The sequence below is a fragment of the Macrobrachium nipponense genome, chromosome 28 (assembly GCF_015104395.2).
Source record: "Macrobrachium nipponense isolate FS-2020 chromosome 28, ASM1510439v2, whole genome shotgun sequence".
NCBI classification, from domain to species: domain Eukaryota; kingdom Metazoa; phylum Arthropoda; class Malacostraca; order Decapoda; family Palaemonidae; genus Macrobrachium; species Macrobrachium nipponense.
The window spans coordinates 8,765,935-8,778,491 of record NC_087217.1 but is presented as its reverse complement, the minus strand read 5'-3'; the positions used below and the strand labels follow the sequence as shown (position 1 = coordinate 8,778,491).

Sequence of the window (12,557 nt, the reverse complement as noted above, 5' to 3'; positions counted from 1 at the left end):
AAAAAAATTCAATTATTTTCTTTTACATAAAACTAAAATATGAAATTGAATATATATAATTAAGCTATCAGACATTAACAATTACAGTATAAAAAACACCTCTTTATATATTCGCCTGAAAACCAAATATTATTCTGATAAGAAAAAAGAAAAAAATGTGGAAACATTTTTGTACGCCAAAGTAGAGAGATGACTTCAGGAAGCTGACTCTAAGAATTCTTAATGAAAAACAAACAGAGTAGCAGAGATGAGCTGCATCACAGATGACTAATTTGCAAAGTCTTAATTAAGTGTAGAAGCATAATAAGTCGCCAAACAGTAGGCGCGGAGGCTCTTTTTGACGGGCTCATAAACAAAGATGGTTGCGCAATGTTCTGCTCAAAGCTCGTGGCTTCCTTCGCAGAAAAAAAAGTCATTAAAAATTCCTGAAGTTCAGAACAATGAGAATTATCCGTTTCTTCAGAATTATCATGATTGAAAGTTATATTTCGAAATTCACCGGCTATTAAATAACTGAAGTCGGTGCGAAGACTTCATTATTTCTTTTGTACAAATACTTTCAAATCTTCCCCAAACTTTTACAGTGCACACACACACACACGCACACACACAGCGAGTTACAATGAATCATAAATAAATGGCACAAAGGAAGCAAGACAGACAGGCACTAACAGGGACTCACACAAAACTTCCGGAAAGAATATTCCGTTCGCTGTAGCTTCACATTCCCTTCAAAATCCTTCAAAGAAACGGCAATTCTCTCCGGAGCAAAATATGAAGGAAATTAAATTCGAAAAAACAACAACACGGAAGTTTACACGAAATTTATACGTAAAAGGTGGGATTACGACGACGATTCTGGACAGTAAAAAAAAAAGAAAAGAAAAAAATATTGTTCAAGAACACCCGGGAAACCTGTCTTCTCTAAAGTTTTCTGTTTCACGCCGTCTCACCACCTATCCCCCCCCCCCCCCCCCCACAAACGCCCCCAACCAACTACCTTTCAAATTAAGGGGCATATAACTTTCAGGTCCCGGTTAACGGGTCAATAATCAGTTTTATGGGTATAAAAAACGAAAGATGGGTGTACTGAGCTGTGTATAAAACCAAGGCACCGTAGCCTTACTATTGCCATTTGCTGACTACCTCCCCTTTGAATTAAACCAGCTTATAACCTTTAGAATGACCAGTAAAGTAAGTATCAGGGGGAGTGTTTAGACTTGCAAAAGCACACTGTAACATTATACTACTGGATAACATGTTAAATCTATATTACAATATTATCAATTAGTTCCAGAAAATTCACGTGCTCGTTTAGTGATGTGATTAATTATAGCAAAATGATTTATTTTTCGTTTCAGATTGTAACGCTTCTTGTCATCCTACAAATGATAACGGCTTTCCCACATAGCACGGGGCCATCGTTTCAATATGGTTTTGAATCTGCTTATAAAAAAGTGAGTTCATTTCTATTATTTTTCTATTAGTATGTACTATACGTACATACATATACACACAATATCAATATATACACATATATATATTATTTATGTAAAAATATCTAACAACTCTTTTACTTTTCTATAAAAAGCAAAATAAGTCAATAAAGAAAACCACCACTTTTCTTGACCTTTACCAGGAGCCAAAGCCGTACTCCTTCAATTACCGCATACAAGACAAGTGCCAGAGCTCACATTATTCCCACAAAGAAAGATCAGACGGGAAAAGGGTTTATGGTTCCTATACTGTGGATCTTCCAGACGGCCGCACGCAAACGGTAAGAAGGTTCTCCCAGTTACTGTATGCGCATAAACACAACCTTACTACTTAAGCAGTTCGTCAGATCTGCTAACATAAACACAGACGCCTCTTGAATGTCTGTGGGCATGGAGTGGGACATGTAACCCCGTGACATACAATGGAGGACTATCAAGAAATTCTATATACTGTCGGCACATAATCCTCTTGAACATGTGTGAGGTTTGTGGTCACACCCCAAACAATACTTGCTTTACAACTGTAGCCAACCCCGCTCCCTTCACTACGAAGAGAGCACGTACATATTAAACATACACACAAATAAGCAAACACACATAAATATACATCCAGAAGACGCTTAAATATAGGTTGACTCATTCATTTGTCATTAATGCTTATGGGTGACCGAACACATTCGACCTATTACAGCCCCTTCAGTAATACGTACGTTCTGAATCGAGCAAATACTCTCTTTTCAATTATATGACGCTTGCACACATAAACGTGTAATATACATGAACGTTCCAAACCTACGGCTCGTTTGCGTGGCCTGCCACCGAGGGTAAACAGCCTAAACAAACTACACAGATATATCTATGTAAGCTATAAATTTTCTCTTGTTTTGCAATCTTGAACGTTTGCACGTTAAATTCCCTATATATTATGTGAGAGAGAGAGAGAGAGAGAGAGAGAGAGAGAGAGAGAGAGAGAGAGAGAGAGACTTTATTTTCTCTTGTTCTCGCATCAAATATCTGAAGTCGGAACTGAAAGCGAAAACCAAAGAAAAATTCTTGCGCATCTTCTTCAAAAAGAACTGATTTATTTATGTAAAAACCATTCGTCATTAAGATCCACATATATATTTTCTTAATGGAATAATCCCATAATTTAGATAAAAGTTCATCATTAATCTAGGATATCGCATATACACCAATGATAATGATGATATAATAAGTATCTGCCAGAAACACTGGCGGTCTAATGTACTAACTGTAACCTCAGTTACTCGATTCACAGGTGGACTACGTAGCAAACCACCACAGAGGATTCGTGGCCAAAGTGACTTACAAGGGGAAAGCTCGCCATCCCAGAGCACATAGTCCTTCAGCGACGTTCAGTACGTCGTATCATGAATATCACTGAGGAGAACTAGGATCGGGCAACTGTAACAGAGGGGTTAATATACATTATAAATACGATTCCATTTTCCAGAGAATTGTACGAATAACTTGACAATAGTGAATGATCACTTATTTGTAAAGTAATTCAGCCATCTCTCCTCTTGTGAAAAAAATAAATAAATAAAATAAACCACTGTATACTGTGAATTTCTTTTGGCGGAAAATTAAATCTATAGATCAAAGTATACAACAAACTAATTTCCTTTTCATGATAAAGTCATGACTTTAGTTAACTGGGTACAGATTATTCCCCCCCTAATCGAAACTGAATTAAGAAATCATATCAATCATCAGAACATTTCTATTTTAAGGACGAGACCAGTGGCGTGCAATTATACATATTCGCAAAGTGATAGACAGAAACGAGATCATTTTTGAGAGATCTGAATGAACGTACTACAAACGTAGCCTTCCTCTATTCAAGAGATAGGTCATGGAAGTAAGGCAAGCTTCACTTGATTGGATCTATCCTAGAGAGTGACCCCAAGGGTTTTCGGGGGTCGTTATCTAAGGCTAATATTTCTTGTGTGGGGGGGGGGGGTGTCATTGTCTTAATGATATTTATAACCTTTTGTTTATGTTTTCACGGTCGTCCCCAACGGCCTTTTACTAAAGAAGCCGCAAAGGTGGATACATACCGGATTAAAACCTATGGGGCTCACTATCGAGGAAAGATCAGTCAGCATAATCAAGGAATAATGAGACTCAATAGAGTAATACCTAAGGAACACGCTGAGATTAATAAACACAACTGAAATAATATCTGAAAGCGAAAATCAAAAGGAAAAACACAGAAAATGAGCTTTAGCACCATCAAGCAGCCTTCAATGTAATACTACTATGATTCTCTCAAAGTAAACGTCGTAAAACTAATAAAATGTTATAAATGTTAAAATAATAAAAGTGGTGGTATCTTTTTAAAAATGTTAAAATAATAAAAGTGGCGGTATCTTTTTAAAAATGTTAAAATAATGAAAGTGGCGGTATCTTTTAAGTCAAAACAGCGAATCCACGAACACACGAAAATATCATGTCCAAAGAACTAAAAAATATATACACGTATACCGAACAAATCCCAGGCGAACATTTCTCGCGTTATTTTTCATATAGCAAAAGAGAAAAGTGCAAGACAGAATGAAGCACAGCTGAGCCCTCCCTAAAATTACGCGCTACATCCATTTTCTATAAAATATTTGGTTCATAAAGTTCCCTTATGAAAGTCTAGCTGAAGTATAAAACTCTTCCGTGAAAAATATAACTCAATACACCAGTGATAAAACTCCATACAATGCTTGAGACATTTTATGACTAAGTGAAGTGCACATAAACGTTATGGCAATGATGCAACTGGTATGAATTCACTGATCATATCAAACGTCATCAAAATGCCAACCGAAACCAAAACAATGGAAACGTTTGCACTATCTTAAGCAGCTCAACAGGCATTCAGTCTTAGAGCTTCCAATTGCATCAGCATGGCCAGACTCCTTACCGTTTCCTTTTAAAATATACATTATATTTACATATGGCGTTGATTTGTTTGTATGGTGTTTTGACGTTGCATGGAACCAGTGGTTATTCAGCAACGGGACCAACGGCTTAACGTGACTTCCGAACCACTTCGAGAGTGAACTTCTATCACCAGAATTACACATCTCTCACTACTCAATGGAATGGCCGAGAATCGAACTCGCGACCACCGAGGTGGGACGCCAACACCATACCAACCACGCCACTGAGGCGCTATGGCTTTAACTCATCTCTGATTGAGTATATCGCAACTTCCCTTTATTAACGAAGTTTTATTATGGCTAGCATTGGTCATTCAAACAGGATAACGCACATAATCACACACATATATAAAGTGCCTGGATTTGCTGTCTTACTATTATTATTATTATTATCATTATTACTATTATCCAAAAGATGAACCCTATGCATATTCAGGCCCACTAAGCCACTGAATTGAAATTCAAGGTTCCAAAGAATAAATTGTTCATTGGGAAGAAAGAGAAGGTAAAGGGAAAGACAGAAAGAAGAGATCTCACTTATTTTTAACTAAATTAATAATAAAATAGTAGATCTGACAGACAAATAAGAAAAAAAAATTTTAAATGAAAGAATAACATTAGGGTAGAAATGTACTGCATCTTCGCTTGACCTTCTGAAGTTCCAATCGCAAGATATCCTCAGGGAGACTTCCACAGTCCAACGGTAAACAATAGTATAGTTATAAAGCATTCCCTATAAGGATTTTTGTCCTTATTAAACACTTTTGGGTAGGTCCAAATTGAAACATAAATGAAAATCAACAAGCTGAATTCCTACTGAAATAATTGACACAAACTCATGTGTATATACATAATACATATGATTATGTATAGACACTCATGTGTATATACATAATCATATAATTTTAAAGTATGCATGGGAAGTAACACAGATATTGAAGAGGGAAAAAAAATTTCAAATACAAGTACATTGGAGGGAAATGCGTACCGGCACAAATGTATATAATATTATATATATATATGTGTCTGTGTATTTGTGTGTGCATATATATAATATGTGTATATATATATATATATATATATATAGATATATATATATAGATATAATATATATATATATATATATATATATATATATATATATATATATATCTATGTATATCTATATAGATATATAGATATATATATATATATATATATATATATATATATATATCTATATATCTATATAGATATACATAGATATATATATATATATATATATATATATATATATATATATATATATATAGATAGATATATAGATATATAGATATATATATATATATATATATATATATATATATATATATATATATACGTATTGGAGGAAGACCTTTATCAGCAGGAACAATAACATTCAAATGTCACTGTAATTTGCTGAATAATAACACATGCACCGTTTAATGCCATTAACAATTGATGTATTTTAATAGCTGATGATTTGACATTTTCATCCAATCAACAGCCATACATTCACATTTGTTTTCACAGTGAGGATAACCAGTCATTAAATGCAATTAACACTTTATGAACAAATTCGATGCATACATAATAACAGATCAATCCCACAATAATTTTTGGACAACAATGCATCAAATCATTGTTATTTCATAAAGTAGAAACTTCTCAGCAAATTAACTACCGATTAAACGTAAAATTAAATAATCTGGTTTTATATTTATCAACTATTATACATACATATGAACACAGACTTTATACATATATATAATATATATATATATGAGGGTATATAAATGGCATTATTCTCTGTAATTTCCATCAATTTTCATGTGTGATCAACATGCAGCACAGAGTGCATGTGTACTTGCTTGTGTGTGTATGTATGTACATTGGCAGCTAAAAATAAAAAGTCTTCGGTGATTTGACACAGTATTTATAAATCTATCTATCTATCATATATATATGTATGTATGTATATATGTATATATATATATATATATATATATATATATATATATATATATATATATATATATATATATATTCTTTTGTTTGCTTACGCATAGGTAGCAAATTTGCATTTCCAAGTAGACATATATATACGTTCCAAAACATATATTTCATACTTATGAAATTTCCACTTAAATATACACTAGGGTGGGTTGTTAGAAAACCAGTTTATTTGTATACTTTTATAGTAATCGCACTTATTAAAAACATTACTGACTGCTAAAACAAAACATTAATTACAAGAAATGATTCACGTTTCATAAGGAAATGAAAGGAGCTTATGGTTAAAGAAAGGATTAAGAGTCTGTAATATTCAGGTCACTGATCATACTCTACATTCTACGTGCTCTCATACAGATGAATTCTTTTTACATTCATAACGTAAGAAGAGAGAGAGAGAGAGAGAGAGAGAGAGAGAGAGAGAGAGAGAGAGAGAGAGACTACATGCCTGAACGTGTACACTGAAAAGAAACTGATCAGTCATTCTTGCGTGACCACTTGAAAATATGAGTGAGTTACAAAATACTTTCTGGAGCACTGCAGAAGTCCATCACAGGCATTCCTAAATATAGCCCGAGAGATTTTATGCGACAGAGGACCTTCCGAATTTTTCTAGATTTCATTTCTCTGGAGCTGGTTTTGATTTGACATGAAATGTTACAAAACGTGATGTGATCAGTTATATTAACTTTAAAATATTAGACTTCAGAATAATAGTCTCCTAAAAATATGATACAATGATCAAACTCCCTAAAACAACGAACTGCTGACTTTCTTGCATTCTAACAAAACGACAAAAAGCTAACAACCCTAAACATTCTGAAACAACACGTAATACGTAATGCTTCAATACTTCTATATTTCACTTCCAGATCTGTCCAACTGCGCTCTCTCATAACAGGTGGGTTTTGCAACACCAAGATTCTGACGACAGAGGGCGGTGCCAGCTAAATGCTTCAGCAACGAGGCCAGTCGGTAAGGCTCAAAAGAAACGCAACGAAAGAACAAAACTCAGAAAGAACCGCAGAACTTTCCTCTCCTTCAACCAGGCAACAACTAAGACTGTATTCTCTAAATCGTCTCCATCACAAAAACTAAGAACGTCCTTCAAAAGGACGAGTATGAATACTTGTAATCACGGTCCAAAGTTGTGTTATGATACGTGATATAAGACTGAAAATACTGTCCTCATACGAACACAACGCGCAGAGGGAAACACCTCCGCCAGTGGCGGTATATAATAGCGACGAAAGTCATTTCCCCTGACAGTCACTAGGCCGTGGTCTTCGGCACAGGCAGCATGCTCACATTTGGCCCGTCTGATCTCTTGAAGGTAAAATGTCAGTTATTGTCTTTTAAACGCTTTGTTGTCCCATAAAAGAACACTTTTCACCGCAATGACTCGGCAAGACGGTAAGCAGCTCGTAATGCCACATCATGGTGCACTCAAAAGCATATGGAAATAGCAATAATGATGGGGTATGCAATGTACATTATGTAAATTCTCAGAAAAGTTATATATATATATATATATATATATATATATATATATATATATATATAATGTTGCAGAAATATGTATTCTATAACGAACTTTAAAGTCTTGTGTGCATATGCACACTGAATCATGTAAGGCATTATATAACTACCTGTTACCAGTACGGTTACTTTCCATTCCAAGGTACTGGCGTTGCTTGGAGCCATCATCATGGCGACGATGGCTTCGCCAGACGGTACTTACCACGGCCACCATCACGATTCTTATCACCATGGCCATCAATCTCATCATGATCCCTACCACGGCGTGAGTAGTACTGTCTGGGTTTAACATAATTACGTGACCCAATTTGCGTCATACTGCAAGTACTGCATTCAAACCTCGGGGTTTCTTGAGCCACCGTTCACTTACGCGCACATAATAATTTGCAATATTGCAACATCATAAGATACAAATAGTACTGTTCTTCCTCTATTACACAAGTATTGACTGACTTTGCGGCCATGCGTTACGCATTTTTGGAAATCAGCCAAAAGACAAAGCCAAATATGTTATATATACATAAATACATTATATATATATATATATATATATATATATATATATATATATATATATATATATATATATATATACAGTAATCATTGGTGTCATTTAGATTTTCTATCCAAAACTGAAAAAGTAAGATGATTAATCTCTCCTTTTCCTTTTACAGCACCACAAACCCTATTACTTCGACTACAAGGCCCACGACTATTACGGTGGCAGCTATCACCATTCACAGAAGTCAGACGGCTACAACAAACAGGCTGCTTATGATGTTTATTATCCAGATGGTAAATCGACGCTCTCTGTGAAGATTGGTAAACATTAATCAGACTACCGTTTGCCTCCAGTCACCAAATAAAGTCTATCAATATGGACGAAAGTGTGCTACAATATGGATCTGTATCACGTTTATAAATAAAAAGAATATTACAGTGTGTCGTCTTTTTATAAACATTCATGTGGTATTTTGTGAACTATATCAGCTGCCGATATTACTTCGGGCATCTCGTCACTCAAACGAAATGTTAAAAAAAAAAAAAAAAAAAAAAAAAAAAAAAAAAAAAAAAGCCTTCCCAGATGCACTTATTAACTCCAAAAAACGAAAGTTAGTTATGAAAAAACGCATATCATAAAGAAAATGAAATGAAAAGGAAAATGAAATATGAAAAATAAGTTAGGGAAAATAAAACCAGCAGAGCTTGAAAGATAATGATTTTACCTTTTTTCATTTTTTGGAAACTGCCCGTCATCCAGTTCAAAGTCTCTCTCTCTCTCTCTCTCTCTCTCTCTCTCTCTCTCTCTCTCTCTCTCTCTCTCTCTCTCTCTCTCTCTCAAAAGTGGAAACCTAGCGTTCAATATCTGGCACCTTTCCCAAGGCGACGTGAGAAGGCTCAGGCTTTACACTGAAGTTATTTTCGGAACTTTAAAATAATAAAAAGGATAAAACGCGAGAATAAATAAAACAAATGCTATCAAATACATTTTAACACAAGAGGTAAGATATATAAATAACCATACCAACGATTACGTAGTCAATTTGGTTGGGGTGCCCGAAAAATGGCAAAAATGGAAAGAACTGAAGAATATACGTTAATATTTGTAGTACCTCCATGCACCTGTACAATACAGTAAATTTACTTGATATAAGATAACATTCAATATTTAGAAAGTATATATAGCCTTCAAAATGTAAATATAATGCTCTTCTTAAGAAAAGCAGCAGCCACAACCATGTAGAAACCTAATACGTCTTTCACAAGAGGCAGCAAAAAAGAAGAGAAAAAAGTAACGGTATATAACTGAGCGGAAAATGCTTTCTAGGATCACTTAACCGCGAGACTCCGACGAGGCAACACAAATTCCATAATGCTGAAGGTTATTACTTGCGCAGGTCTCGATGTCACGTTAACTCAAACGATTTTCTTTTCGCTTTTCTCATCTCATGTTTATAATCCAGCCAACATTAGTGTTTTGACATTTCCCTTCTTTTTTATTTCTTTATTCTTTATGTATAAATCAATTTACTGTCCTCGTGTATATACAGCTACATTGTACATTGGCCCAGTCACGAATTATTATTTAATGGCGTGTATATATATATATATATATATATATATATATATATATATATATATATATATATATATCTGTAATAATTAATGTGTGCATGGCGGGGGGAAATATGAAATGAACAGAAACACAAGAAAAATAAACTGCGAATTAAACAGAAAACGATGCGTAATATGTGTGTGCGTAAAATTGTTCCATATTACACGACTCTGTAGAAAAAACTTGTCGCAGTATTAAGTTGTATTAAACATCTTCCCTTCCTTGCATTGCATTAGGTGGTTGTGTGGTTAACGGCAATGGTGGTTGCCGCTCTGGCGTTCCCAGATGGTCACCAACATAATTCCGGCTATCATGGTGGCAGTCACCATCACAACCCCGGCTATCATGGTGGCAGTCACCATCACAACCCCGGCTATCATGGTGGCGGTAACCATCACAACTCCGGCTACAACGACGTAAGTTAAGCGATGAACAAAATAGAAATGCTTCCTTCTTGGAATGGGATACTTGTCATTTAACTTTTTATTATGACCAAATATCTTTCCCGCAATATATGCTGTCCCTTTATAAGTGCTAATATGACATATAATCACTAAATTACGCAATACATGTTATTCTATCAATGCTAATAATATATATAATCATATTACGCGATGGTTGCTTTTACATTTTCAATGCTAATGATACATATACTCTTAATCTTATTATCATCATTAAAACATTTTGAAAGCCATTACCAATTCCTGCTTTATTATATCCGCAGCATTACGATAAGCCCTACGAATTCGACTACAAAGCTGTCGACTACTACGGCGGGAGTCACCACCACGCCCAGAAATTCGACGGACACAAGAAAGAAGCCGCATATGACGTCTACTTTCCCGACGGCAAATCCACTCTCTCCGTGCAGGTAGACGGTTACGACCAGAAAGCTGCCTACGACGTCTACTATCCGGATGGCAAATCAACCCTTACCGTGAGGCTCGGCCATTAAGCGCCGTTTGGTTCGTCTGATTTCTCTGGGGAACTTCGCAACACATCTCTTCGCTTCATCTACGACGGCTGGATTTTTTTTTTCTTCTATTCATATCATCCAGTAATTCTAAATTGCTCTCAAACGGTAACTTCGCAACTTTGTCAGTGACGGAAAATTTTCCTAGGACAAATTGGCAAGAATTGGCTATAATCCCCTATTGAATAAAAACATACTCATTTACAACTATTACAACTTAACGGAAATCTTCATATAAAACTATCAACTAAGCTGATACTACTTCAACTAACTATATTCCAAGTTAATTTTCATCTCAGAGGAATTATGTTTACAAATAATTAAGCCGTAGTTTAATTGTAGAATTAGCATCGAAAGTGAAATATTTCCCCAAAATCAACATCTAAGCTACAATTACCAATTTTAAACCAACTTCTAATGTGACTTGACTCTAAAACTAATAACTAGGTTTCACTCTTCTTTCAACATTAAAATCTATGCTGTCATTGCCCTAAATTTAAAACTACTACCTAATGTGCTTCACACGTCCCTCCTTCCTCTTTTGAGTAAGGGATTAAGCCAACATTCTAATTCAAAAATGTAAATAAGCCGACTTTTTCATTCTCAGTCATTATTTATAAACTTTTTTCCCATTCAGGAGATTACTGAGTTTTCCTCTTGAATAGTAACCGAGCTTTCTTATTTCTCTTAATTCTGGAATAAGCTCCATTCAAAATTAAAACGTTATCTATGATTTTATGTTCCTTTGAAAATTTCGTTTTTCCCTCATTTTTTCTATACACGACTGACTCTCCCTTTTGAAGTAGGCAATTAAAATACATTAACTTACCTGCAATGCACTGGAAAGTGGATGATACGGATACACATGTATTCTCATGCAATATATTTCTACTTCAACGTAATTCGGAATTTTCTGATATGTTACAACTGCTGAATGGGTAAAGAGACCACGCCGAATGGAGTTATTTATTAAAGCTGATAAATTATAACGAGTTTCACTGAGCCTCAAAAAAGGCAATTTTCATTACTGGTAAATCTGTTGATATGACTTTCCTCGAGTTAGTTCTCATTTCGTAATATATAATATATATATATATATATATATTATATATATATATATATATATATATATATATATATATATAATGTAAACATGCATTTAGTATATGTATGTAAGCTTAAAATTACCGCATAAACTACTGAACTTTTCGGGCGTGGCTAAGTTTAACAACTTACCGGTAACTATACGTACAGCCAGGTGAATCTAACCACAGTTTATCATTACTCACCTGAAAGAAGAAGAAAATGCATTAAATATTTATAAAATATAAGCTTAAGAATGGTTCATTCTTAAATCCCAATGACATCACTTGAAATGTAACAGGGACTTTCACCTGCCAAAAGCATATATATTTCCTAATATTAAAAAAAATATATATATTTTCTTAAACAAGTCCTATACGTAA

The 12,557-nt window shown here is 34.6% G+C and overlaps 3 protein-coding genes across 4 annotated transcripts; all 3 read left to right on the top strand.

Moving 5' to 3' along the window:
• Positions 1-1,182: 1,182 nt before the first annotated feature.
• Positions 1,183-2,901, top strand: LOC135201893 (pupal cuticle protein Edg-84A-like). The gene is made up of 4 exons (XM_064231191.1): positions 1,183-1,194; positions 1,362-1,457; positions 1,640-1,777; positions 2,776-2,901. Exons 1-4 carry the CDS (start codon positions 1,183-1,185, stop codon positions 2,899-2,901), a joined length of 372 nt encoding a protein of 123 aa, XP_064087261.1.
• Positions 2,902-7,539: 4,638 nt separating this feature from the next.
• LOC135201268 (histidine-rich glycoprotein-like) lies at positions 7,540-8,945 on the top strand. Its single transcript, XM_064230139.1, has 3 exons — positions 7,540-7,796; positions 8,145-8,267; positions 8,677-8,945. Exons 1-3 carry the CDS (start codon positions 7,764-7,766, stop codon positions 8,833-8,835), a joined length of 315 nt encoding a protein of 104 aa, XP_064086209.1. The 5' UTR covers positions 7,540-7,763; the 3' UTR covers positions 8,836-8,945.
• Positions 8,946-9,834: 889 nt separating this feature from the next.
• On the top strand, positions 9,835-12,080 carry LOC135201266 (histidine-rich glycoprotein-like). Of its 2 annotated transcripts, none has more exons than XM_064230137.1 (3): positions 9,835-9,884; positions 10,355-10,534; positions 10,843-12,080. In XM_064230137.1, the coding sequence occupies exons 1-3, from the start codon at positions 9,876-9,878 to the stop codon at positions 11,071-11,073; spliced, it is 420 nt and encodes a 139-aa protein (XP_064086207.1). In that variant the 5' UTR covers positions 9,835-9,875; the 3' UTR covers positions 11,074-12,080. The 2 variants fall into 2 exon arrangements, with proteins under 2 accessions (XP_064086207.1, XP_064086208.1); XM_064230138.1 differs by having other exon boundaries at positions 9,848-9,900.
• Positions 12,081-12,557: the final 477 nt, after the last annotated feature.

What these genes read in the sequence shown, in the direction of transcription:
- LOC135201893 (XM_064231191.1), top strand. An exon ending in TTGAATCTGCTTATAAAAAA is followed by an intron (nt 1,458 to 1,639) that starts GTGAGTTCATTT and finishes GACCTTTACCAG; the next exon opens with GAGCCAAAGCCGTACTCCTT. An exon ending in CAGACGGCCGCACGCAAACG is followed by an intron (nt 1,778 to 2,775) that starts GTAAGAAGGTTC and finishes CTCGATTCACAG; the next exon opens with GTGGACTACGTAGCAAACCA.
- LOC135201268 (XM_064230139.1), top strand. Translation starts at nt 7,764, where the DNA reads ATGCTCACATTTGGCCCGTCTGATCTCTTGAAG. An exon ending in GCCCGTCTGATCTCTTGAAG is followed by an intron (nt 7,797 to 8,144) that starts GTAAAATGTCAG and finishes TTCCATTCCAAG; the next exon opens with GTACTGGCGTTGCTTGGAGC. An exon ending in ATCATGATCCCTACCACGGC is followed by an intron (nt 8,268 to 8,676) that starts GTGAGTAGTACT and finishes TTCCTTTTACAG; the next exon opens with CACCACAAACCCTATTACTT.
- LOC135201266 (XM_064230137.1), top strand. An exon ending in ACAACTCCGGCTACAACGAC is followed by an intron (nt 10,535 to 10,842) that starts GTAAGTTAAGCG and finishes TTATATCCGCAG; the next exon opens with CATTACGATAAGCCCTACGA.